General features: G+C 44.9%; 1 protein-coding gene across 1 annotated transcript in view; it reads left to right on the top strand.

The window, feature by feature from the left end:
- The first annotated feature begins 2512 nt into the window (after positions 1–2512).
- Positions 2513–25484, top strand: part of ABCC2 (ATP binding cassette subfamily C member 2) — a 70770-nt gene continuing 47798 nt past the window's right edge. Inside the window, exons 1-4 of the mRNA XM_029059301.1 lie at positions 2513–2633; positions 21073–21246; positions 23950–24093; positions 24743–24877. Of these exons, the coding sequence (XP_028915134.1) occupies positions 2592–2633; positions 21073–21246; positions 23950–24093; positions 24743–24877 (495 nt within the window). The 5' untranslated portion in view covers positions 2513–2591. The remainder of the gene's footprint in view (positions 2634–21072; positions 21247–23949; positions 24094–24742; positions 24878–25484) is intronic.

Genomic DNA, 25484 nt, shown 5'->3' with positions numbered 1-25484 from the left:
GATTCTCTTCCCCTCTTCAAAACCCTACTTAAAACTCACCTCCTCCAAGAGGCCTTCCCAGACTGAGCTCCTCTTCTCCCTCTATTCCCTCTACCACCCCCCCTTTACCTCTCCGCAGCTAAACCCTCTTTTCCCCCTTTCCCTCTGCTCCTCCCCCTCTCCCTTCCCATCCCCTCAGCACTGTACTTGTCCGCTCAACTGTATATATTTCCATTACCCTATTTATTTTGTTAATGAATTGTACATCGCCTCGATTCTATTTAGTTGCCATTGTTTTTACGAGATGTTCTTCCCCTCGACTCTATTTATCGCCATCGTTCTCGTCTGTCCGTTTCCCCCGATTAGACTGTAAGCCCGTCAAATGGCAGGGACTGTCTCTATCTGTTGCCGACTTGTTCATTCCAAGCGCTTAGTACAGTGCTCTGCACATAGTAAGCACTCAATAAATACTTTGAATGAATTGAATGAAAGTGGATTGTATCCAAACTGAGAAACTTGTTTCTGTCCCAGCATTTAGTACAGTGCCTGGTACATAGTAAGTGTTTAACAAATGCCATAAAAAAGGTCAGTATCAGAGGGGCAGATGAGTGCATTCTCTTGATTGTGGCAGGGGTGGTGATGGTCGCTGCTGACCAAGGCCCTCAGAATTTTTTTTCAACTGGCATTCGTCAAGCCCTTACTCTGTACCGGGCACTGTACTAAGTGCTGGGGCAGTTACATGCTAATTAGGTTGGACACAGTCCATATCCCCCATGGGGCTCACAATCAATTCCCATTTTACAGATAAGGTAACTGAGTCACAGAGAAGTGAAGTAACTCACCCAAGGTCACACAGCAGATAAGCAGTGGAGTCGGCATTAGAACCCAGGTCCTTCTGACTCCTAGACCCGTGGTCTATTCCACTAGGCCACTCTTCATGTGGGATGGTCTGGGTTGGTTTTACCCTGACTGTGGAACAGGTTCCCCTTATGCCTGAAGTGTGACCGGTCACAACCTGGTCAGGCTAACCAGCTTAGCTCACTTGCACCGAGAGGCAGGCAAGGGAGGGCTAAGAAACTTTAACACTTCCCATAGCTCCAGGTGCTCCCGACCCCAGAGGGGCTCAGTGAGCAATAAGGCCCAACAATTAGACCTGGAATGAGAAAATTGTGATGGATCTTGTCCCAGTATCCTTTTTCCCCCAAATGTGGCCAACGGACGGGAAGAGGATCAGGAAGTAGCAAGGTATGTGTGGGGAGGGGGTCTCCAGTAAGTCTTTGAAGTAGGTTGGAAATCTGTCACCCCGATATGCGAGTCAAGCCCTTACTCTGTACCAGGCACTGTACTCAGAATTGGCGACGCCCACTCTGTCAGACTTTGTGTGGCTCCGAGAGACTGATGGGACCACCTCGTTATAAGTAGGAGGAGTGAGTATTCTAGGAACTTGACCCGGGAACTTGAAAGGAAGTCAGTTTGAGGTGGTTTGAGAAATAACCAATTTGGGGTTACTTGTTTGGGAGGTAGCCCATTGGGAGTTACTTGTTTGAGTGGTGGCCCGGTTGGGGTTACTTGAAAGGAAGCCCATTAGGGGTGGTTAAGCCCATTTGGGGTAGTTTGTAAAATGTCCCCTTCCCAGTTTTACCAACTGCTAGAAGCGTGGTACCATGCTGATCAGGGTACTTATTGCTTATTAGCCTAGGAATAACTTTGCTCCTGAGGGTTACCAGTCACGGGTTCTTTGTACTCTCCTCTTAATAAGCCTGCTTCCATCACCCATAACCCTCGAGTCTGTGAATCCATTTTCAACCCTCCAATCTGTGAGCTCACAAATTACCTGGCTTCTGATTCCTCCTTTGGGCAGGACACATCTTATTGTCTTTCAGGGCAAGGTAGGGGACTGCATCCAATGATAATAATAATAGTAATAATGTTGGTATTTGTTAAGCACTTACTATGTGCTGAGCACTGTTCTAAGCACTGGGATAGATAGAGGGTAATAAGGTTGTCCCATATGGGGCTCACACTTGTAATCCCCATTTTACAGATGAGGTAACTAAGGCACCAAGAAGTTAAGTGATTTGCCCAAAGTCACACAGATGACAGAGCTGGGATTAGAACCCATGACCTGTGACTCTTAAGCCCGTGCTCCTTCCACTGAACCATGCTGTGAGGGGGTTGGTGCTGCCAGGGGTCTAGAAACCAGGCCAGTTGGTGTTTCCTTTCAAAATGAGGTTTCCCCCCAAGAGCTGGGAACATCTCTCCATGGTGGTTCCCTTCCGTGACAGTCAGAAGTGAGTACCAAGCGGAGATGCTCCCCAGGGCCCCTTGGTAATCTGTGAGTGGGTGAACCTGCCCTGCTCTCCCCTGCTGCAAAATCTCCAAACACCTGACTCATCTCCAGAGTTGTGTAAGCAATTGACAGATTAAGGTTAACGATTAACCCTGTTGTGAAAATCCTTTAACTTGTTCTCTGCTGCCATCGGAGTCTTTTTCCCTGGTTAGTCACTTGAAGATAACATACAGCTTCTCATCTCTTATCTCCCCAGAGGAAAGGAGTGAACAGGAAACTCCAGGATTTGCTGTTGGAATCTGGGCTCCCAAGTGCCACCATCATGGTAGCCTTGCTGGAGGAGTTCTGCCAATCCACCTTTTGGGTGAGTCATCATTCATTCCATTAACGCTATTTACTGAGTGCTTTCTGTGTGCAGGATACTATATTAAGCGCTTGGGTGAGTTTGAGAGATTTAGTAGACATGATCCCTGCCCTCGAAGAGTTAACAGTGGAGTGAAGTATTGATTTGTTCTCTCTTCCCCTCTTTCCCTCTCACCTCTCCCACCTGCTACCATCAAACTTTAACAAGTGCCAGCATCACTGCTGGACTAAAAATTAGTCTACTTGGGTCTGGGAGAGGAGTTTGTATTTCCCAAGGAAGACAGAAAACACCCAGCTAAAGTGAGGAGACTTCTTCTGCCCACCAGAGCCCTCCAGAGATTTAATCTGGTCAAAAGGTCAACAGCATTTATTGAACACCGACTTTGTGCAAAGATAGGACTGTGTCTTAAGGATGGAGACGACACGTTTCCAGCCCTCAAGGAGTTAGCTGTTTATTTCATTCTGTAGAGAAATTAAAAAAAAAGAAAAAAGAAAAAGAAACACAAAAATCTTGAAAGGGAAGAATCAATATGAATCAAAATGAAAGAAATTTATACCATATTTCTCCAAAACCAAGATGTGGTGTATGGTTGTTTTTTCTTGCCATTTTTAGCACTAAAAACCAAAGCTTACCCTGAAAAGATGCAACACTGGCATCAAGGAAAAATTTCCCTTCCTCCTATTCCCTTTCTTCTCCTTCCTTTCTCTTCTTCCCCTCTCAGAGACCAGACAATAGGTGCTAGAGAAAGAACAAAAATGAAATCTCTGCTCTCCTTTTGCCTTTCCTGTATATGTCTGTGTCATTCTCTCTTTCTTTCTCTTTTTTTATGCAGTTACTCTCTGTCAGGTACAGAGAAATCCACATAAAGCTCCAAAACCTGAAAACACTTTTTTTTTTTTTTTTTAAAAAAGGTATTTGTTAAAACTTAAGTGCTGGGGTAGATACAAGCTAATCCGATTGGACACAGTCCATGTCCCACATTCATTCATTCATTCAATTTTTTTGAGTGCTTTCTGAATGCAAAACACTCTACGAGGCGCTTGGGAGAGTAATAATAATGTTGGTATTTGTTAAGCGATTACTACATGCCGAGCACTGTTCTAAGCGCTGGGGTAGATACAGGGTAATCAGGTTGTCCCATGTGAGGCTCACAGTTAATCCCCATTTTACAGATGAGGTCACTGAGGCACAGAGAAGTTAAGTGACTTGCCCACAGTCACCCAGCCTGACAAGTGGCAGAGCCGGGATTCGGTTCACAGTCTTAATCTCCATTTTCCCGAAGAGGTAACTGAGGTGCAGAGAATTTAAGTGATTTGCCCAAAATAACAGAGCAGGTAAGTAGTGGAGCCAATATTAGAACGCAGGTCCTCTAACTCTCAAGACACATGATCTTTCCACTAGACCACGCTGCTTCTCATTGCCATCTCATCCCTACCTTTTGAGTCTTCTTCCTCTGAATCTTTCCTCTTGTCCTTATGTTGGTATTTGTTAAGCACTTACTATGTGCAGAGCACTGTTCTAAGCGCTGGGGTAGGCACAGGGGAATCAGGTTGACCCACGTGGGGCTCAGAGTCTTAATCCCCATTTTACAGATGAGGTAACTGAGGCATGGAGAAGTTAAGTGACTTGCCCACAGTCATACAGCTGACAAGTGGCAGAGCCAGAATTCGAACCCATGACCTCTGACTCCCAAACCTGTGCTCTTTCCACTGAGCCACGCTGCTTCTCTTCCTTATCTCTTGGACTCTTGTTCCCCTTGTTCCTTTATGTTGTTTTAGCTTCTGTCTTCACTATCTTTTGTCATCAACAGCAACAGCATTTCTTCCGTGCCTACTTTATGCAATTCTCTTTCTGTACCTTTGACTGTTTCACCTTTGGCTGGCTCCTGAAGCCGATTTTCCAGCTATCTCCTGCTCTGTTTCCTATAAAAAAGGGAGTCAAGGGGCAAAAAGGAATGGGGGTTGTCAGTTAATGGGGAAAAAGAAGAAAAATAGGGGGGGTTTATGGACACAGGAGGCAAATGATGACCCATAGACATGTGAGGTCAGTAGGAAGGATGAATTATCTTTCCATTCTAAAATATTAGATTTTAGAGGAGTCATCTAAAATCCAGGGCCAACTTGGTTTCAAAATGATAGAAATAAATGGTTAGAGTCCACCTTGTTTTGCTCAGGGAATGTGTTTGTCATTTGTTATATTGTATTCTCCCAAGTGCTTAGTACAGTGCTTTGCACATAGTAAGTGTTCAATAAATACATTTGAATTGAATTTAATTGAACTTGGAACCAGGCACTGTTTTTCTGGGGTTTGAAATGGCCTGGAAAGGAGGGAGATCTATCTGGGACTGAACAAATATGACCGGAGTGGAAAACACGAACAAAGATGTAGACCAAGAGGAGACTCCCTAGATGAAGTATTGATTTTGCTGTGACCATCACTTTGAAGCCAATTTGGGTCAAGGTGCTATGGGCCGGCATTGACACTAGGCTGTGGTCATTTTGGCCACAAACGGGGCCCACATATAGAAGATTTGTGCGTGGACTTGGGCTTGAGGCTGCACCCCTGTCTTGTGTTGGCAGAGAAGAAAGGAGTGGAGCTGCACAAGCCATTATCATTATAATCAATTCTACTGTGTGCTTTCTCCATTCCAAAGTCTCAGGTCCTAGCTTCATCCAGATACTGTCATCATCATCGTCGTCATTATGATCACTACAGTTTATACAGACTGTAAATGCTTTGATTACTAGTGGGAAAGATAAAAATCACTTGTATTTACTGAGCTCTTACCATGTGCAGAGCACTGTACTAAGTGCTTGGGAGAGGAAGCTTATTGTGGGCAGTGAACGGGTCTGTTTATTGTTGATATCGTACTTTTCCAGATGCTTACTACAGTGCTTTGCTCACAGTAAGCACTCAGTAAATGTGATTGAATGAATGAATAATAATAATAATTATGGTACTTGTAAGAGCTTACTATGTGCTAAGCACCGTTCTAAGGGCTGGGGTAGTTACAAGTTAATCAGGTTGGACGCCATCCCTGTCCCACATGGGGCACCCAGTCTAAGTGTAGGAAGTAGGATTTAATCCCCATTTTGCAGATGAGGTAACAGGCACAGAGAAGTTAAGTGACTTGCCCAATCCCACAGCAGGCAAGTGGTGGAGCCAGAACTAGAACCCAGGTCCTTTGACACCCAGGCCCATGCTCTTTCTATTAAGCCATGCTGCTTCTACAGTGTAATGTTGTTTTGTTTTGTTCTGTTTTGCTTTGCTGTCTGTCTCATCACTGGGCAGGGATGGTCTCTATCTGTTGCCGAATTGTACCTTCCAAGCACTTAGTACAGTGCTCTGCACATAGTAAGCGCTCAATAAATACTATTGAATGAATGAATGAGAATTTAACAGGAATTAGTTCCACTATTTCAAAGTGAAGTGACAGAATAAATAATTAAATATACCAAGGTACTTGAGTGCTGAGGATAGGAGAAAAATACTTAAGAGTTGATGGTAGTTGCTGGCTGGATAGAATCGGGATTTTGTGAATTATTTGGGAAAGTTTTCCTGAAGGAGGTGGGATTATAGGAGGATTTTGAAGATGGGGAGAGCAGTTGATTGGCAGATTTTGCGGGGAAGGAGTTCCAGTCTGCGGAAATAGCACAAGCCAGGGAATGGAGCCATGAGAGCTGAGACGACGTAGTTAGAAGCTCAGTTGGGAAGGAACCGAAAATGTCACTTGGGGAGCTATGGGTAGAGAGAGGTGGAATCTAAGCTGGGTGGAGCTGGTAGAGAGCTTTGAAGCCAATTCTGAGGAAGTTGTGCTTGATGCTGAGGCATAAGGGAAGTCAGTGAAGGTTTTTGTAGAGTGGAGAGATAATAATAATAATAATAGTAATAATGAGGGTATTTGTTAAGCACTTACTATGTGCAAAGCACCGTTCTAAGTGCTGGGGGGGATACAAGGTGATCAGGTTGTCCCACGTGGGGCTCACAGTCTTAGTCCCCATTTTACAGATGAAGAACTGAGGCCCAGATAAGTTAAGTGACTTGCCCAAAGACATACAGCTGACAAGCGGCGGAGCCAGGATTAGAACCCATGACCTCTGACTCTCAAGCCCATGCTCTTTCCACTGAGGCATGCTGCTTCTCATGTCTGCTTAGTGGCACTTCAAGAAGATCTGTACAGTGTCATGTAATTTAGTTTAGAAGGGAGAGTTGCTGGAGTCAGGGAGACCAGTGAGGAGGCTGATTTGATATTTCTAACGGAGATATGTCAAGAGGTTGGACAGGGTGATAACTGTTTGGATGGAGAGGAAGGGGTGGTTACGAAGAACTGGCAGGATTTAGCAGTTGAATAAATGTGATATTTGAAAGCCTGTGAGGAGTCAAGGATGACACCAAAGTTGCACATTTCTGGGACAGGGAGGGTGGGCGTATTGCCAGTGGAGATGGGAAAATTGGGAGGAAGAATGGGCTAAGGAGAAAAGTCAAAATGGAAAGACTGGGATGAAATCTGAGCCAGACTAAAGGTGCATGAGGTTTGGAGGAGGGCTGATTTGGGGCTCTCTTGGCCAGGATTGAGAGGGATGTGAGGGGAAGAAGTTCCTTTCTCCTCCGCCTAGCTAATCTCCTTCCCAGTTTTGAGGTGAAACTACTTTCCACAGCTAATTAGAGCACATGTCTGCTCAAATCCAGGTAGAAGAGGCAGTGTGACAGAAGTAAAGGAACATCCATGACAGTTCAGCCTGGTGCAAACTTGAAGCATATTGGGGCTATCTTTTTTTTCTTGTATTTGTTAAGAGCTTACTATGTAGCAGGTAATGTACTAAGTGCTGGGGTAGATATGAAACAGTAAGATTGGACACAATCCATGTCCCACATTCCTAGGGCTCAATTTTCAACTGCAGTTCCCAGAGAAAACCCATTGGTAGTACGGTGGAGGGCTAGCTCCTCTAATGCCAACCTTCTCACTGTACCTTGATCTCATCTATGTCACCTTTGACCTGTTGCCCACGTCCTGTCGCTGGCCTGGAACTCCCTCCCTCTTCATATCAGACAATTACTCTCCCCATCTTCAAAGCCATATTGAAGACACATCTCCTCCAAGAGGCCTTCCCTGACTAAGTCCTCCTTTCCTCTTCTCCCACTCCCTTCTACACTACCTTGACTTGCTCCCTTTATTCATCCCCCTTCCCAGCCCCACGGCACTTATGTACATATCTGTAATTTATTTCTTTATATGAGCATTCATCTCCTCCTCTAGGCTTTAAGCTCGTTGTGGGCGGGGAATGTGTCTTATATTGTTATATTGTACTCTCCCATATGCTTAAAACAGTGCTCTGCACTCAGTAAGCACTCAGTAAATATGATTGACTAGCCTGAGTAGGAAATCAGCTGGTGGTCTGTTGGAGGACTGGGCCAAGCACTTAGATCAGTGCTTTGCACACAGGAAGTGCTCAGTAAATATGATTGAATGATTGAAGTAGGTACTCAGCCTGTGGTATAGTGGAGGGCTAGCCTAAGTGGATATCCCGAGTTACATACACAACCATTATAATAATAGCTGTGGTATTTGCTAAGTGCTTCCTATGCAGTCTGTATGACATGGCTTAGTGGATTGAGCACAGGCCTTGGAGTCAGAGGACCAAGGACCACCATCCACCCCCCCGCCCGCCAAGCGCTTAATACAGTGCTTTGCACAGAGTAAGTGATCAATAAATGCCATTGAGTATTGAGAAGTCACTTCAATTCTCTGTGCCTCAGTTACCTCATCTGTAAAATGGGGATTGAGCTTGTTAACCCCATGTTGGACAAGGACTGTGTTCAACCCGATTTGCTTCTATCCACCACAGCGCTTAGTACAGTGCCAGGCCCAAAGTAATAGCTTAACAAATACCACAGTTATTATTATTATTACTAAGTGCCAGTGTAGATACAAGAAAATCAGGTTGTACCAGTGCCTGTCTCACGTGGGCCTCACAGTCTAAGCAGGAGGGAGAACAGGCAGTGAATCCTTATTTTACAGATGAGAAAATTGAGGCATAGAGAAGTTAAGTGACTTGCCAAAAGCCACACAGTAGGCAAATGGCAGATCTGGGATTAGAACCGAGATCCTCTGACCTCTAGTCCCGTGTTCTTTCCCCTAGACCATGCTGTTTCCCTCTTCCCTCTCTCCGACCTCACCACCTCCATAGTCTCCTACTGCCAAGCTCCTGCAATTATTTCAAACTTTCACCCAGCACATTTTGGTGTGAAAAGTAGTACTTCAGCTAAGTGGCAGGATTGTGATTCCAATATTTGGTATCCGTAGGTAATCTGTAAATATGACTTTGTTTTGCATAAACAAATCCACATGAAAACTCCCTTTTTTTAAAAAAAAGATATCTGTTAAACACTTACAAAATGGCAGGCACTGTACTAAGCACTGGGGTAATAATAATGTTGATATTTGTTAAGCACTTACTATGTGCAGAGCACTGTTCTAAGCGCTGGGGTGGATACAGGGTAATCAGGTTGTCCCACGTGAGGCTCACAGTTAATCCCCATTTTACAGATGAGGTAACTGAGGCATAGAGAAGTGAAGTGACTTGCCCACAGTCACACAGCTGACAAGTGGCAGAGCCGGGAGTCGAACTCATGACCTCTGACTCCGAAGCCCAGGCTCTTTCCACTGAGCCACGCTGCTTCTCAGCATGATAGATACAAGATAGGTTGGACAAAGTCCATGTCCCACATGGGGCTCACAGTCTTAATTCCCATTTTTCAGATGAGGTAACTGCAGGTGAGAAAAGTACTTGACTAGCCCAAGGTCCCTCAGCAGACAAGTTGTGGAGCCGGGATGAGAACCCAGGTCCTCTGACTCCCAGGCCTGTGCTCTTTCCAAGTGTTTAATAGATTCTGAATTTATGTAGGGGTCACAGTAGATAGGAGGCTGGCCCTGAAGGGAAGAGGAGCCGGTGTTATTATCCCAGTTTAATAATTAGAGAAACTAAGGTACAGAGCTATTGTACCTGTGTGGCCTAGTGGAAAGAGCATGGGCCTGGGAGTAAGATGACCTAGTTTTCGTTAAGCGTTTAGTATAGTGCTCTGCACATAGAAAGTGTTCAGTAAATATCACTGATTGATACTAATCGCAGCTTCACCACTTGTCAGCTGTGTGACTTTGGGCAAGTCACTTCACCCCTCTTTGCTGCAGTTCCCTAATCTGTAAAATGGAGGTTTGGACTATGAGCCCCATATGAGACATGGGCTCTGTCCAACCTGATTATCTTGCATTGACTCCTGTGCTTAGTATATGTCTGGCATATAATAATAATAATTATGGTATTTGTTGAGTGCTTACTACGTGCCAAGCAATGTTCTAAGTGCTAGGATAGATACAAAATAATCAGATTGGACAGTCCCTGTCCCAGATGGGGCTCACAGTCTCAATCTCCATTTTACAGATAAGGTAACTGAGGCACAGAGAAGTTAAGTGACTTGCCCAAGGCCACACAGCAGATGTGGCAGAGTCTGGATTAGGATCAACGACTTCTGACTCCCAAGGCCGTGCTCTTGCCATTAGGCCATACTGTTTCTCATATACTAAGTGCTTAACAAATACCATTTAAAAAAAATTGGAATGATTTTCCCAAGATCCCTCAATAAGCCATTGGCAGAGCATGGCTTAGTGGAAAGAGCCCGGTCTTGGGAGTCAGAGATCGTGGGTTCTAATCCCAGCTCTGCCACTTGTCTGCTGTGTGACCTTGGGCAAGCCACTTCACTTCTCTGGGCCTCAGTTACCTCATCTGTGAAATGAGGATTAAGACTGTGAGTCTCATATGGGACATCCTGCTTACCTTATATCTACCTCAGCGCTTAGAACAGTGCTTGGCACATAATAAGTGCTTAACAAATACCATAATTAATATTATTATTTTTAACTGAGGGTTCCTAACACTCCAGACATCTGCCATTTTCACTGGGTCACCCTGCTTCCCTACTGAGTTGAAGGGAGAGAACTGCTCCAACCCAAACCCTGCTAATATCCACTCTAGCCTGTGTTCATTTTTTGCAAAGTTGTAACTGCCTTAGAAACTTTCACTTTCAGTACCTTTTCTGGGCTTGTCAGCTTCGATGATATTTACTGAGAACTTGCTGAGTGCAAAGCTTTGTACTAAGGACTTGGGAGAGCACAACAAAAACCAAATAATTACTGCCTTCCAGGAGCTCACAGTCTAAGACAGAAAGACAGAAAAACATTATTTTTGGAATAGAGGGAGCAGACAGAAAAATAAGGAAGGCAGCAATTCAGTAGTAGGATGTATCAGGATGAAATAGCAGAATTTGTTATCAAATATACAAATAAAGATATATTCTGATTGATTCCCAGGAATTCAACTGCTGATAGGAATTAAACACTTAAGTGCTAAGGGTGGTTTTGAATTAATGTAATTGGGGTTTGTCAGTTAATCGGGGTGGCTTCTCGGAGGAGTTTGGGGGAAATTTAGAATGATGATGTTGGTATTTGTTAAGCGCTTACTATGTGCCGAGCACTATTCTAAGCGCTGGGGGAGATACAAGGTCATCAGGTTGTCCCACGTGAGGCTCACAGTTAATCCCCATTTTACAGATGAAGGAACTGAGGCACAGAGAAGTGAAGTGACTTGCCCACAGTCACACAGCTGACAAGTGGCAGAGCCTGGATTCGAACCCATGACCTCTGACTCCCAAGCCCGGGCTCTTTCCACTGAGCCACGCTGTTTCTTTGAAGGGCTTTGAAGATGGCAGATTGGAAAAAAAAAGGAGATCCAGTCTGGGGAAACAGCGAGAGTGAGAGGTTAGAAGTGGAAGAGTCTTCTAGAAGTGAAGCATTTTACATTTTCAGTCACCAAAGGGAAAGAATTCTCTGACTTGCCTGAATCTATATTTGTGGACAAGTGAATGATCAGTTGTGCCCATTAATCAGATACAATATTTGTCTAGCTCCTGAAAGGGAGAATTCCCAGTCAACTGTAAATAAATGGAGAAATGCTTTATTATCTGCAACCTCCTTAATTTGTCTTGAATGGTTTGAGATAATAACACTTTTACTCCAGATTTAACATATTGCTAGGATGTGTGATTGACAATATGTAAGAAATGTCCTCTTTTTGAGCAATCAAGTTGTCACCAGCAGATTTCTTAGATTCTGGTGTTCATTTGACTTTTGTATTTATAAGCAGCAAACATGAATACTTTTGTGGTTCTTGTATTTTCAGGTAACATCACTTCATCACAAATTTTCTATCTTTATCAAAATAGAAAAAAAGTAAGAAGCAGCAAGACTTTTGGGAAAAATCACTGGCCTGGGTGTCCCAAGACCACTCACTTGCTATGTGACCTTGAGCAAGTCATTTATCTTTTCACTGGCTCTGTTTCTTCTACTGTAAAATAGGGATTAAATATCTGTTCTCCCTTTTTTAATGGTATTTGTTAAGCACTTACTATGTGTCAATCACTACTAACCACTGGGGTAGATACAAGATAGTAAGAATAATAATAATTGTGGTATCTGTTAAAGGCTCACTATGAGAAGCAGCGTGGCTCAGTGGAAAGAGCCCAGGCTTGGGAGTCAGAGGTCGTGGGTTCTAATCTCGGCTCGCCACTGATCAGCTGTGTGACTTTGGGCAAGCCACTTGACTTCCCTGGGCCTCAATTCCCTCATCTGTAAAATGGGGATTAAGACTGGGAGCCCCACATGGGACAACCTGATTACCTTGTAATGCCCCCAGCACTTAGAACAGTGCTCAGCACATAGTAAGTGCTTAACAAATGTCATTATTATTATTATTATGTATCCTCTAGGGTAGATACAGGCAAATCAGCAGCAATGAGTTGTTGTGTGGCTCCTCTACTTATTTCCCAGCTAATGTTTAGCTGTTCTTCCCATTGTCAGTCAGGCAGTCGGTCAGTCGCACTTAGTGAGTGCTTGCTATGTGCAGAGCACTATATTAAGTTCTTGGGACCATATACTATAACAGTATAACAGAAACATTCCCTGCCCACATGAGCTTACAGTCTAGAGGGAGACAGTCAATATAAATTTTAAAAAATATAGATATGGACATAATACTGTGGGACTGAAGGGGGATGAATAAAGGGAGCAGTCAGGGTGACACAGAATGGGGGAAGAGGAAAGGAGGACTTAATTAGGGAAGGCCTCGTGGAGGAGATGTGCCTTCAATAAGGCTTTGAAGTGGGTGAGAGTAATTGTCTATCAGACATGAGGAGGGAGGGCGTTGCAAGCCAGAGGCAGGATGTGGACATGGTCTCTTCACACTAAGCGCTTACTACAGTGCTCTGCACACAGTTAGCGCTCCATAAATCCGATTGAATTCCCTTTTCAAATTTAAGCGTCTTTCTTAAGAAGGGCATTTAGAGGAACGGGCTGTATTATCTGCATCTGAAATCACAAATCTGAACTCTCCAAGTAATAATAATAATAATGATAACTGTGGTATTTGTGAAGTCCTTACTATGTGCCAAGCTCTGTACTAACCCCTGGGGTAGATACAAGGTAATGAGGTTGGGCCCAGTCCTTGTCCAACAAAGCGCTCACAGTCTAAGTAGGAGTGAGAACAGGTATTGAATTCTCATTTTACAGATGAGGAAACCGAGGCCCACAGAAGTTAAATAATTGCCCGAGGCAGGGAAGTGGTGGAGCCAGGACTAGAACTCAGGTCCTCTAACTCCCGGGCCCATGCTCTTTCCACTATAATAATAATAATAGTAATGATGGTATTTGTTAAGCATTTACTATGTGCCAAGCACTGTTCTAAGCACTGGGGTAGATACAAGGTAATCAGGTTGTCCTATGTGGGGTTCACAGTCTTAATCCCTATTTTCCCATGAGGTAACTGAGGCACAGAGAAGTGAAGAGATTTGCCCAAAGTCACACAGCTAAGTGGCAAAGCCGGGATTAGCACCCACAATCTCTGGCTGCCAAGCCCACGCTCTTTCCACTAAGCCACGCTACCGAATAGAATTACAGTGTCAGAAGAGGCCACGAGGAGCCACTTTTCCTAGCCACCTCCTTCCAAACAGGGAAACATTCGCTATAGGAGCAGTTTGCATCATATTCTTATTTACTGTCCGCATCCACTCTCGCACACGCAGACACACAGTTCTTGAAGAAGACGTCACTGATGGTGAAACTCACCTATGGGTGCATGTGTGATCGAAAGGCCCCCGAATATCCGTTGCACTGTGCACACACAAACATTGTCTCCTGTGCTAACACATTTTTTATTTGCCCTTCCTGGTGCCACTTTCAGGTTTATCTTGTTTCTCATTCTACTGAAGCTTTTCGATTGAAGCAGCGTGGCTCAGTGGAAAGAGCCCGGCCTTGGGAGTCAGAGGTCATGGGTTCAAATTCTGGCTCTGCCACTTGTCAGCTGTGTGACTGTGGGCAAGTCACTTCACTTCTCTGTGCCTCAATTACCTCATCTGTAAAATGGGGATTAACCGTGAGCCTCACTTGGGACAACCTGATTACCCTGTGTCTACCCCAGCACTTAGTGCTCTGCACATAGTAAGCGCTTAACAAATGCCAACATTATTATTATTTGCGGAAACAGACTCCCGCTTTTCATTTGGGATGCCGCACTGTCTGAGGTTTTGATTGAGTCTGTCCTTTAAACATTTCTTCTTCCCTCCTGGCTTTTGGGTTCTCACTTTCAACTGTCGGGGGATCTTAACAGTGATCCGTTCTTTTCACGTTTCACCCAGCGTAGCTGTGTTGAGGCGAGCAAAGCGGCGATGCCAGGAGATTGACTTTGTTATAGGACTTCGCTGTTTGCCATACTACCTTGCCATTTGATATTGAATATAGCTCATAGGGGTCACAGTTAGAACTCCTCTAGGATCTGGAGGCCAAGAAAAACGGCATGGCTTAAGGGATAGAGAATAGGCCTGGAAGTCAGAAGAATGTGGTTCTAATAATGCTGGTATTTGTTAAGCGCTTACTATGTGCAGAGCACTGTTCTAAGAGCTGGGGTAGATACAGGGTAATCAGGTTGTCCCATGTGAGGCTCACAGTTAATCCCCATTTTACAGATGAGGTCACTGAGGCACAGAGAAGTGAAGTGACTTGCCCACAGTCACACAGCTGACAAGTGGCAGAGCTGGGAGTTGAACCCATGACCCCTGACTCCGAAGCCCAGGCTCTTTCTACTGAGCCATGCTGCTTCTCCACCACCACTTGTCTGCTGTGTGACCTTGGACAAGTCCCTTAACTTTTTTTATGGTATTTGTTAAGTGCTAACTATGTGTCAAACATCGTTCTAAGTGCTGGGGTAGGTACAAGTTAAGTTGGACACAGGCCCTGTCCCACATGAGACTCATAGTCAAAGTAGGAAGGAGACGGGTTATTTAATTCCTATTTTATAGTTGAGGAAACTGAGGCACAGAGAAATTAAGTGACTTGTCCAAGGTCACACAGCAGACAAGTGGCGGTGATGGGATTAGAACCCAGTCCTTCTGCCTCCCAGGCTTGTGCTCTGTCCCTTAGGCCGTGCTGTTTTTCTTGGCCTCCAAAGAAAACTACTAGGTCAAATCCTTGAGGACTTCCATCAGTGACACCTATGTGAAGTATTCAACATCAGATGGAAAGCCAGGATTGCAAACATTGAAGTCCTAGAACAAAGTCTCTTTATGCTTTTATCTGTGCCTCAGTTACCTTATCTGCAAAATGGGGTTTAAGACTGTGACCCCCAAGTGGGGCGGGGACTGTGTCCAGCCCAATTTGCCTGCATCCACCCCATTGTTTAGTACAGTGCCTGGCACGTAGAAAGCGTGTAACAAAAACCATTAAAAAAATACTAGTTTCACAGTTGCAGAGAAGGTTGATCAGAACAATAACTGCATAGACTTTTAGTTCAGTCTGGAACCTGATGCCACACTGCTTCCATACTCAGTCTCCCAAAGGATGTGCTGGCCTTCTTTATTTAATTTTCTATTTGCTAGTCAACTGTTGTCAGTGTGCTGCCTAAGTAGCAGAATTCAGTGAGGGTGTTTAGATCTGTGTTGCGATAATAATAATAATTATGGCATTTGTTAAGCGCTTACTATGTGCAAAGCACTGTTCTAAGCACTGGGGGGATACAAGGTTATCAAGTTGTCCCCCGTGGGGCTCACAGTCTTCATCCCCATTTTACAGATGAGGTAACTGAGGCACAGAGAAGTGAAGTGACTTGCCCAAAGTCACACAGCTGGCAAGTGGCTGAACCGGGATTTGAACTGTAGAGAAGCAGCGCGACTCAGTGGAAATAGCATGGGCTTGGGAGTCAGAGGTCATGGGTTCTAATCCCGGCTCTGCCACTTGTCACTGGTGTGACTTTGGGCAAGTCACTTTACTTCTCTGTGCCTCAGTTACCTCATCTGTAAAATGGAGACTAAGACTGTGAGCCCCACTGGGACCCCTCATCACTTTGTATTCCCCCCCAGCGCTTAGAACAGTGCTTTGCACATCGTAAGCGCCTAACAAATATCATTATTATTATTATTATTGTACAGCTTTCTTGGTGCAGGCTCATTCATCGCTCTGGTTTTCTTTAGGTTTATCGTCAGCCTGGCTGGTTCGGCGAAGCGGTTTACAGTCATTGGCATGTCCCTTTTTTTTTACGCACTTGCTATATGCCAGGTGTTGCGAGCCCTGGTCGAATCCCAGCTCTGCCACTTGTCAGCTGTGTGACTGTGGGCAAGTCACTTAACTTCTCTGTGCCTCAGTTCCCTCATCTGTAAAATGGGGATGAAGACTTTGAGCCCCATGTGGGACAACCTGATTCCCCTGTGTCTACCCCAGCTCTTAGAACAGTGCTCTGCACATAGTAAGCGCTTAACAAATACCAACATTATTATTATTACCAACTGGGATCTTCCCGGACCAGGGAAGCCTCGGTGACACATAGAAGAGTTCAAACCACAGCTCTGATCACCAAGGTTAATGGGTAGAGTTTTTGACAATTTTACCGCACTCTCACTCACTCCACTTCATCAAAGGTCCAGTACCATCTGTGGTCAAAGGAGGCCATTCTGCCAATGCTTCTCCTTTCTGCTCCTCTGCATGCTTCTGCTCCAGTGCTGCCTTCTCTGCTCCCCATAATTTAAAACGACCGTCTTTTATCTGCCTTAGGCGTGGCAGCTGAGGCTCTACGTCGCAGTCATCGACTCCAGGTCCATTACCGGGTAGAAACAGGGAGAGAAAGCCGCACCTCCCTCTATACTTCGTTCCCCCAGTCCAGCAATCATCTCTTTCAGGTAGAGCCCATCAGTGCCTTGGCCAGTCTCTTCCTTGTTGTTGTTCATGGGATCACAGACTGTCATTAATAAGGCAACTTGCTGTGGGCTCAACACACCAGACACTCTACTAAGCCCCAGAATAAATACAAGCTTATTAGGTTGGACACAGTCCCTGTCCCTCATGGGGCTCAGAGTCTTAATCCCCTTTTTTCAGATGAGGGAACTGAGGCACAAAGAAGTTGTGATTGTCCACGGTCACATTGCAAATAAGTAGACTGTGATTGTGACTCTAAACTGTGAGCTCGTTGTGGGCAGGGAATGTGTCTGTTTGTTGTTATACTGTGTTCTCCCAAGCACTTAGTACAGTGCTTTGTGCACAGTGAGTGCCGAATAAATACGACTGAATGAATGAAGTACCTCGATCTCATTGATTTTGCTGTCGACCTCATGCCTACATCCTGCCTCTGGCCTGGAATGCCATCCCTCCTTGTATCTGCCAGACAATTACTCTCCCCACCTTCAAAGCCTTACTGAAGGCACATCTCCTCCAAGAGGCCTTCCCTAAGACCTCTTTTCCTTTTCATTCATTCATCCAATTGTATTTACTGAGCACTTATTCATTCATTCAATAGTACTTTTTGTGTGCAGAGCTCTGTACTAAGCTCTTGGAAAGTACAAGCAACAGAGATAATCCCTACCCAACAATGGGCTCACAGACTAGAAGAGGGGGACAGACAGCAAAACAAAACAAGTAGAGGCATCACTACCATCAAAATAGATAAATAGAACCATAGATAAATGCATATCATTAATAAAATAGATAGAGCAATAAATGTTTAAATATATGCAAGTGCTGTGGGGAGGGGAATGGGGTAGAGCAGAGGGAGGGATTAAGGGGAATGAGGAGGGGAGGAGGGGGAGAGGGAAAGGGAGGGCTCAGTCTGGGAAGGCCTCCTGGAGGAGGTGAGCTCTGCGTTTTCTTCCACTCCCTTCTGCGTAGCCCTGACTTGCTCACTTTATTCATCCCCCATCCCAGCCCCACAGCACTAATGTAAGTATCTGTAATTTATTTATTTATATTAATGCCGGTCTCCCCCATTAGACCGTAAGCTTGCTGTGGGCAGAGAATGTGCCTGTTCATTGTTATATTGTACTCTCCCAATTAATACAGTGCTCTGCACACAATAGTGCTCAATAGAGTTGAGTGATTGAATGAATGAATGAATAAGTAGGGATTAGAACTCAGGTCCTTCTGACATCCAAGCTCTAGTGGATAGAGCACGGGCCTGGGAGTCAGAAGGACCTAGGTTCTATTTCCAGCTCTGCCATGTGTCTGCTGTGTAACTTTGGGCAAGTCACTTAATTTCTCTGGGCCTCAGTTGCCTCAACTGGAGATTAACACTATGAGGCTCATGTGGGACAGGGACTGTGTCCAATCTAATAATAATAATAATGTTGGTACTTGTCAAGCGCTTACTATGTGCAGAGCACTGTTCTAAGCGCTGGGATAGATGCAGGGTCATCAGGTTGTCCCCTGTGAGGCTTACAGTCTTCATCCCCATTTTACAGATGAGGTAACTGAGGTACAGAGAAGTTAAGTGACTTGTCCACAGTCACACAGCTGACAAGTCTGGTTAACTTGTAACTACCCCAGTGCTTAGAAAAATGCTTGGCACAGAGTAAATGCTTAACAAGAACCATAATAATAACAATAATAATGCCATCAGCATTATCTATTAATACAAATATATTCAGAACAACTTATCGATTAAATCTAAAAAGGTATCTGAACATAGAGGTCTCTCAAAGAAAATGAAGAGTGTTTTCTAGCAACCTCTGCATGCAGAGCATGGGTGTAAGTGCTGGGGAAAATAAAAGAAAATAATATGATCATCATCCTCATCAATAATATTTATTGAGCATTTACTGCACTAAGTCCTTGGGAGAGTACAAAACAACAGACACGGCCCCTGCCTCACAGTGGGCTCACAATCTAAGAGGAAGTGAGGCTAAATTTATTTGTTAATGAGATGTACATTACCTTGATTCTATTTATTTGCTATTGTTTTAATGAGATGTTCATCCCCTTGATTCTATTTATTGCTATTGTTCTTGTCTGTTTGGCTCCCCCTATTAGACTGTAAGCCCGTCAAAGGGCAGGGACTGTCTCTATCTGTTACTGATTTGTACATTCCAAGTGCTTAGTACAGTGCTCTGCACATAGTAAGCGCTCACTAGATACTATTGAATGAATGAATAAATTTCATCCCCATTTTTCAGATGATGCTGACCCAGAGAGGTTAAGCAAATTGGCTCAAGGTCTCAGAGCAGGCCAGCTGCAATGGGGGATTAGAACTCAGGTCTCCTGACTCTATCCCAGGGTCTTTCCACTTGACCCACTGTCTTTTACCTGGAACTCCCCCAAATCTAGTCAGTTTACACTTAATTGTACAGCTCATTTTCCATTTACAGGCTGGTCAAGGAAATACTAATCATCCTTGGAATTTATGTATTTGTGTTTGTGTGTGTATTCATAGATGTAGATATCTAAAAAAGCAGTGTGGCTTAGTGGAAAAAGCACGGGCTTGGGAGTCAGAGGTTGTGGGTTCTAATCCAGCCTCCGCCACTTGTCAGCTGTGTGACTTTGGGCAAACCACTTGACTTCTCTGTGCCTCAGTTACCTCATCTGTAAAATTTGGATTAAGACTGTGAGCCCCATGTGGAGCAACCTGATAACCTTGTATCTACCTCTGCGCTTAGAACAGTGCATGGCACACAGTAAGTGCTAAACAAATACCATCATTTATTATTATTATTATTATATATACTAATGATATTTGTTAAGCATTTACTATGTGTCAGGCACTGTGCTAAACTCTGGGGTAGATACTAGATAATCAGGTGGCACACCGTCCATGTCCTACACGGGTCTCATGGTCCTAATCCCCGTTAAATTCCCTGAGGGAATTGAGGCACAGAGAAGTTAAATGACAAGTGGGACAAGTGGGAGAGGGAAGAGTAGAACAAACACTGGTCCTTTGAGTCCCAAGCCCGTGCTCTTTCCACTAGGCCACTCTGCTTTCCATATATTTATTCACCTGTACATGTACATGTATTCAGCTGAACATTCGGCTGTTTTGAATACTGCTTTTAAAGATTGCTGTATCCCTCTCCCATGTGGGAGTGGAAGACCTTTTGGGTAGGTAATAGGCAATTTATTTGTTTTGTAGTTCCCAAGTGCTTATTACAGGGCACTGCACCCAAAGGATGCTTAATAATTGTATTGCTGCCTTTTCTAAAGGGCTTTGGATTGGGTAGCGGTGGAGTGTTAAGCTAAGGTTGAGGGCAGAGACTGATCTCTATGTGACAGCTGGGAGGTCAGAATCAGCACTCTGGTGATGAATTGGATCAGAGTAAGGTCCTGGGCAAATGGTCTTGGGTAGGAAGCATCAGAGATGGTAGCCCAGACCCAGCTGAGTCCAAGGGGGTTTCAGCCTAGTCATCTTCTAGAACATGTCTGCCGTGTGACCTTGGACCAGTCATTTAACTTCTCTGTGCCTCGGTGACTTCATCTGTAAATTAAGACTGTGAACCCCATTTGGGACAGGGACTGGGTCCAAACTGATTACCTTGCATCTACCCCAGCGCTTAGAGCAGTGCTCGGCACAAAGTAAGCGCTTAACAAATGCTACAATTACCATCGTTATTATCACAGGCCCAACAGGCCACATAGGGTAGTCTTCTAGCTGAGGCTTTGATGTTTTCATTCATTCATTCAATTCTATTGAGCGCTTACTGTGCAATTTGGCGACAGATAGAAACAATTCCTACCCAACAATGGGCTCGCAGTCTAGAAGGGGGAGACAGACAACAAAACAAAGCAGGTAGACAGGCATCACTAGCATCAAAATAAATAGAACATCAGAACATAAAATGCAAATCATTAATAAAATGAATAGAGCAATAAATATGCACAAATATATACAAGTCCTGTGGGGCGGGGAAGGGGGTAGAGCAGAGTGAAGGGCTCAGTTTGGGAAGGCCTCCTGGAGGAGGTGACCTCTCTGTAGGGCTTTGAAGAGGGGAAGAGAGTCAGTTTGGCTGATTTGAGGAGGGCTGATAAATGCACTCATTTCCCCCACCCTCACACCAATTATTTGAGTTTGAATTTCTTTCTCTTCCTTAGAATTTGTCATTCGTGGATCGCCCGGATCCTGATCTTCCACTGTGCTTCGAGCAGACTGTTTTGGTCTGGATTCCTCTGGGTTTCCTGTGGCTTTTGGCTCCATGGCACCTTTTCCACATATATCGAAACAGAACCAAGCAATCACCTTTAACCAAACTCTACCTTGCCAAGCAGGTACAGTGCCGTCTGTCCTTTCCAGCCCTGGGTCCCGTGGATATCAATGTTTTCCCATCCAAGCATCTTGCTCCTTGCTCCCATTGCTTCTATTTCCAAGCCCCTCTTCCTCCTCCTCTGAGCTGCAGAAAATCTCTCTCTCTTCCCTTCTCCCTCTCTCTCTCTCTCCTCCTCTCCCTCTCTCTCTCTCTCACACACACACACACACACACCTATCTCTCTTATTTATTCCCCATCCTCAACATTTGTGAATATTCAATTATGTTCTCAATTATTCTGACTATTGGATTTGTAAATACTTTTTCATGTCTTTTTCCCCTGTAAGAATGTAAGCCCCTTGTGGGCAAGAAACATGCCTCTCCACTCTTTTGTATCTTCTCAAACACTTAATACAGTGCATCATAGCCCGTGAACCCTCAAAAAAAACCATTTCACCCCCACTTTCTGCTCGTTCCCAGTTTTTTCTCTCAGCCATTTTGACCCTCCTCTGGTTGTGGGTAGGCTATGAGCATGTCCATGAGAGTGAGTATTCATGGGGCCACATAGCACTGATGGTTGCCAAGAGTGGCTGGAGGTAGCCCAGAAATGAGATGAGCAACTGACAGCTTCAAGAATGAATGAGACCAAAGTCATTTCATTCATTTTGGGTTGATTTTACCAATGAAATGATTAGGACCTAATCAGCATCTAAATGGGCCTAAATACTCATAAGGTCTCTGAACCACTAACTTTTATCCTACTCAGGGAGCTCCCCAATTTGGCTTAGAACCAAAGTTATCAATCCTGCTTTCCCTACACCCCCATTTTCTCTCCCCATCCCTTACTCTGACCTAACTTCAAAAAATTCTAGGCCATTTGTCTCCATTTGTCCTAGACCCATAATACTAGTAGTAGTAGTAGTAATAATAAATAAATAATAAATTGCTTAGTTGGTACCAAGTATCAAACACTGGAATGGATGCAAGATAACCAGGTTGGGCACAGTCCTTGTCCCATGAAGAGTACAGGTAGTTGATTCCTATTTTGCAGATGAGGATCCCAAGGCACAGAGAAGTTAAGTGACATTCTATGTCACAGAGCAGGCAAATGGCAGAGCTGGAATTAGATCCCGGGTCCTCTGATTCGTGGGCCTTGCCCCCAGCTCTTCCAAGCCGCATATTGTCTTCAGGCACCTGATCATCACTGTGCTGGCCGTGACCTGTGAAACAGGACCCTCAGCGCTGCACTCTCAGAGTGTTGCTGGACAGGTTGTGCTAGGAGCCCTTGGGCCGTCGAAGTGCTAGGGCTCGTTGGCTTCCATTCACTGGGGCCATTTTTATCTCACTGAGTAGCAGCATGGCTTAGCAGATAGAGCACGGGCTTGCAGTCAGAAGACCATGGCTTCTAATCCTGGCTCTGTCACTTCTCTGCTGTGTGATGTTGGACAAGTCACTTCACTTCCCTGTGACTCGGTTACCTCTTCTGTAAAATGAAAATCGAGACTTTGAGCCTCATGTGAGACAGGGACTGCGTCCAACACCCTTTGCTTGTACCCAACCCAGCGCTTAGTACAGTGCCTGACACATAGTAAGCGCTTAACAAATACCATTATTATCATTATTATTCTCTGATCTAGAGCAGTTGCTTCAGTTCCTTTCCAATCCATTTTTTCACCAGTGGGACCCTTCTCTGTGTTAGGGTGATGCTCTACACTAATTCCACCCCCCCTTTTTTTTAATGGTTTATGTTAAGCACTTGCTATGTGCTAGGCACTGTTACTAAGCACTGGGGAAGATCCAAGCTAATCAGGTTGGATGCAGTCTACATTCATTCAATTCATTCAATAGTATTTATTGAGTGCTTACTATGTGCAGAGCACTGTACTAAGAGCTTGGAATGTTCAGTTTGGCAATAGATAGAGACAATCCCTGCCCAGTAACGGGCTCACAGTCTAAATGGGAGAGACAGACAGCAAAGCAGAACAGAACAAAACAAAATAACAACATCAAGATAAATAGAATCATAGATATATACACATCATTAACAAAATAAATAGGGTAATAAACACACATATGGCTCACAGTCTTATTCCCCAATTTACAGGTGAGGTAACTGAGCCCCAGAGAAGTTAAGTGACTTGCCCAAGGTCACACAGCAGACAAGTTCTTGCGGCAGTGGCAGTGCCCTTGTCCATACAGTTAAGCAAGATAAGAGTGGAGAGGCAGGATAAGAGGCCAAGTGTGGCTGGAGGAAAGCAGTGGCCACACATTCTGTCTTTGGAAGTGTCTACACCTTTTCTCTATCTCTTAGGGGGAGTAGAGTGGATTAAGATTTGTTTCCATCCACCCTCGTTGGGCTGTCCTTCTCTAGAAGCTCTGTTCCTTATGAATGATAATAATGGTATTTGTTAAGCGCTTACTATGTGCCAGATACTGTACTAAGCACTGGGGTGCATACAAGAAATCGGGTTGGACACAGTCCCTGACCCACGTGAGGCTCACGGTCTCAATCCCCATTTTACAGGGGAGGTAACTGAGACACCGAGAAGTGAAATGACTTGCTCAAGGTCACCGAGCAGACAAGGGGTGGAGCCAGGATTAGAACCCATGACCTTCTGACTCCCAGGCCCGTGCTCTATCCACTACGCCACGCTGCTTCTATTTTCTCGGTCCGTCCCGGAACTTGGAGTGTTGGCTTTCTCACAGCTATGATTCCCCTGCCCAGGTGCTCGCAACATTGCTCGTCATCACGACGGCCATTGAGCTGGCCCTCACTCTCATCCAGGATTTTGGACAATATGCCGGCCCCAGACAAGACCCAAACCCTCCCGTTCGGTATGCCAACCCGTGCCTCTACATAGCTACCTGGGTAAGGATTATTACCTTTATGGATCCCCCTCCCCGTCCCTTTGTTTCCCTCCCTTCTTCTCTCCCATTCCTCTTTCTCTCTGAGAAGCATCCGTGAGCAGCAACAGGTTGTTGAGCTCTGTTGTTTCTCGGGCTTCTGTCACTGCACTACTTGAGGATGCCCGTTCATTCGATAGCATTTATTGAGCATTTACTGTGTGCAAAACACTGTCCTAAGTCCTTATCCCGTTGTGGGCAGGGAACGCACCTACCGACTCTGGTGCGCTGTACTCTTCCAAGCGCTTAGTACAGTGCTCTGCACACAGAGAGCACTCAATAAATACCACCGATGAAGCTGACTGAAGAAGGGATGATAAAGCCCTGCCAGGTTTCTGGATTCTAATATGCATGGCCGGGGCCTGGATCCCCGCAATCCCATATCTAGTGACTTTGAGACTTATGTTGTATGCTGGTCCAGAAAACACCATATCTCAAACATACTCAGCATGTTATGTGCTGGCACCTTCACCTCCATGAACCAGAACATTGCTTCCCTTTTTCCTTATCTCCTCACTTCTTCCCCACTCCTCTTCCTCTCCCGTGACACCCCAGAATCCCGTATCCATTTGTGAGTAGTATCTTCAAAGAACCTGATGTGAATTTCTCTTCAGCTCCTGGTTATACTGATCCACCACAGCCGGAGACGGTGTGTCCGAAAGGATTCCAGTGTGCTGTTCGTATTCTGGGTGCTCTCTCTACTCTGTGGTGTCTTCCAGCTCCAAACTCTGATCCGGATGCTTTTACAGGTCAGGAGCACTGGCTGGGTGGAAGGGCAGTCCTGCCTCTGACTTATTTGGTGGGGAAAGTTGCCCATGACAAATTAGGCTGTTCTACCACTACCATTATGACTCCTCCTCCTCCTCCTCCTCCTCCTCCTGCTAATAATAATAATAACGATGTCGATAATTGTAGTATTTTTATCGGGTGCAAAGCACTGTACTAAGTTTTGGGGTAATGATAATAATAATAATGTTGGTATTTGTTAAGTGCTTACTATGTGCAAAGTACTGTTCTAAGCGCTGGGGTAGACACAGGGGAATCAGGTTGTCCCACCTGGGGCTCACAGTCTTAATCCCCATTTTACAGATGAGGTAACTGAGGCACAGAGAAGTGAAGTGACTTGCCCACAGTCACACAGCTGACAAGTGGCAGAGCTAGGATTCGAACCCATGACCTCGGACTCCAAAGTCCAGGCTCTTTCCACTGAGCCATGCTGCTTCTCTAGAAGATAATGATCAGAGGCAGTCCCTGCCCACATGGGGTTTGCAGTCTAAATTAGAGGGAGAACAGGTAGTGAATCCCCATTTTACAGATGAGGAGTTTGAAGCACAGAGAACTGAGGTGACTTGCCCA

The sequence above is a fragment of the Ornithorhynchus anatinus genome, chromosome 3, assembly GCF_004115215.2.
Source record: "Ornithorhynchus anatinus isolate Pmale09 chromosome 3, mOrnAna1.pri.v4, whole genome shotgun sequence".
Classification (NCBI taxonomy): Eukaryota; Metazoa; Chordata; class Mammalia; order Monotremata; family Ornithorhynchidae; genus Ornithorhynchus; species Ornithorhynchus anatinus.
The sequence above is the reverse complement of the archived record's forward strand: the minus strand, read 5'-3'. Positions and strand labels throughout refer to the sequence as shown.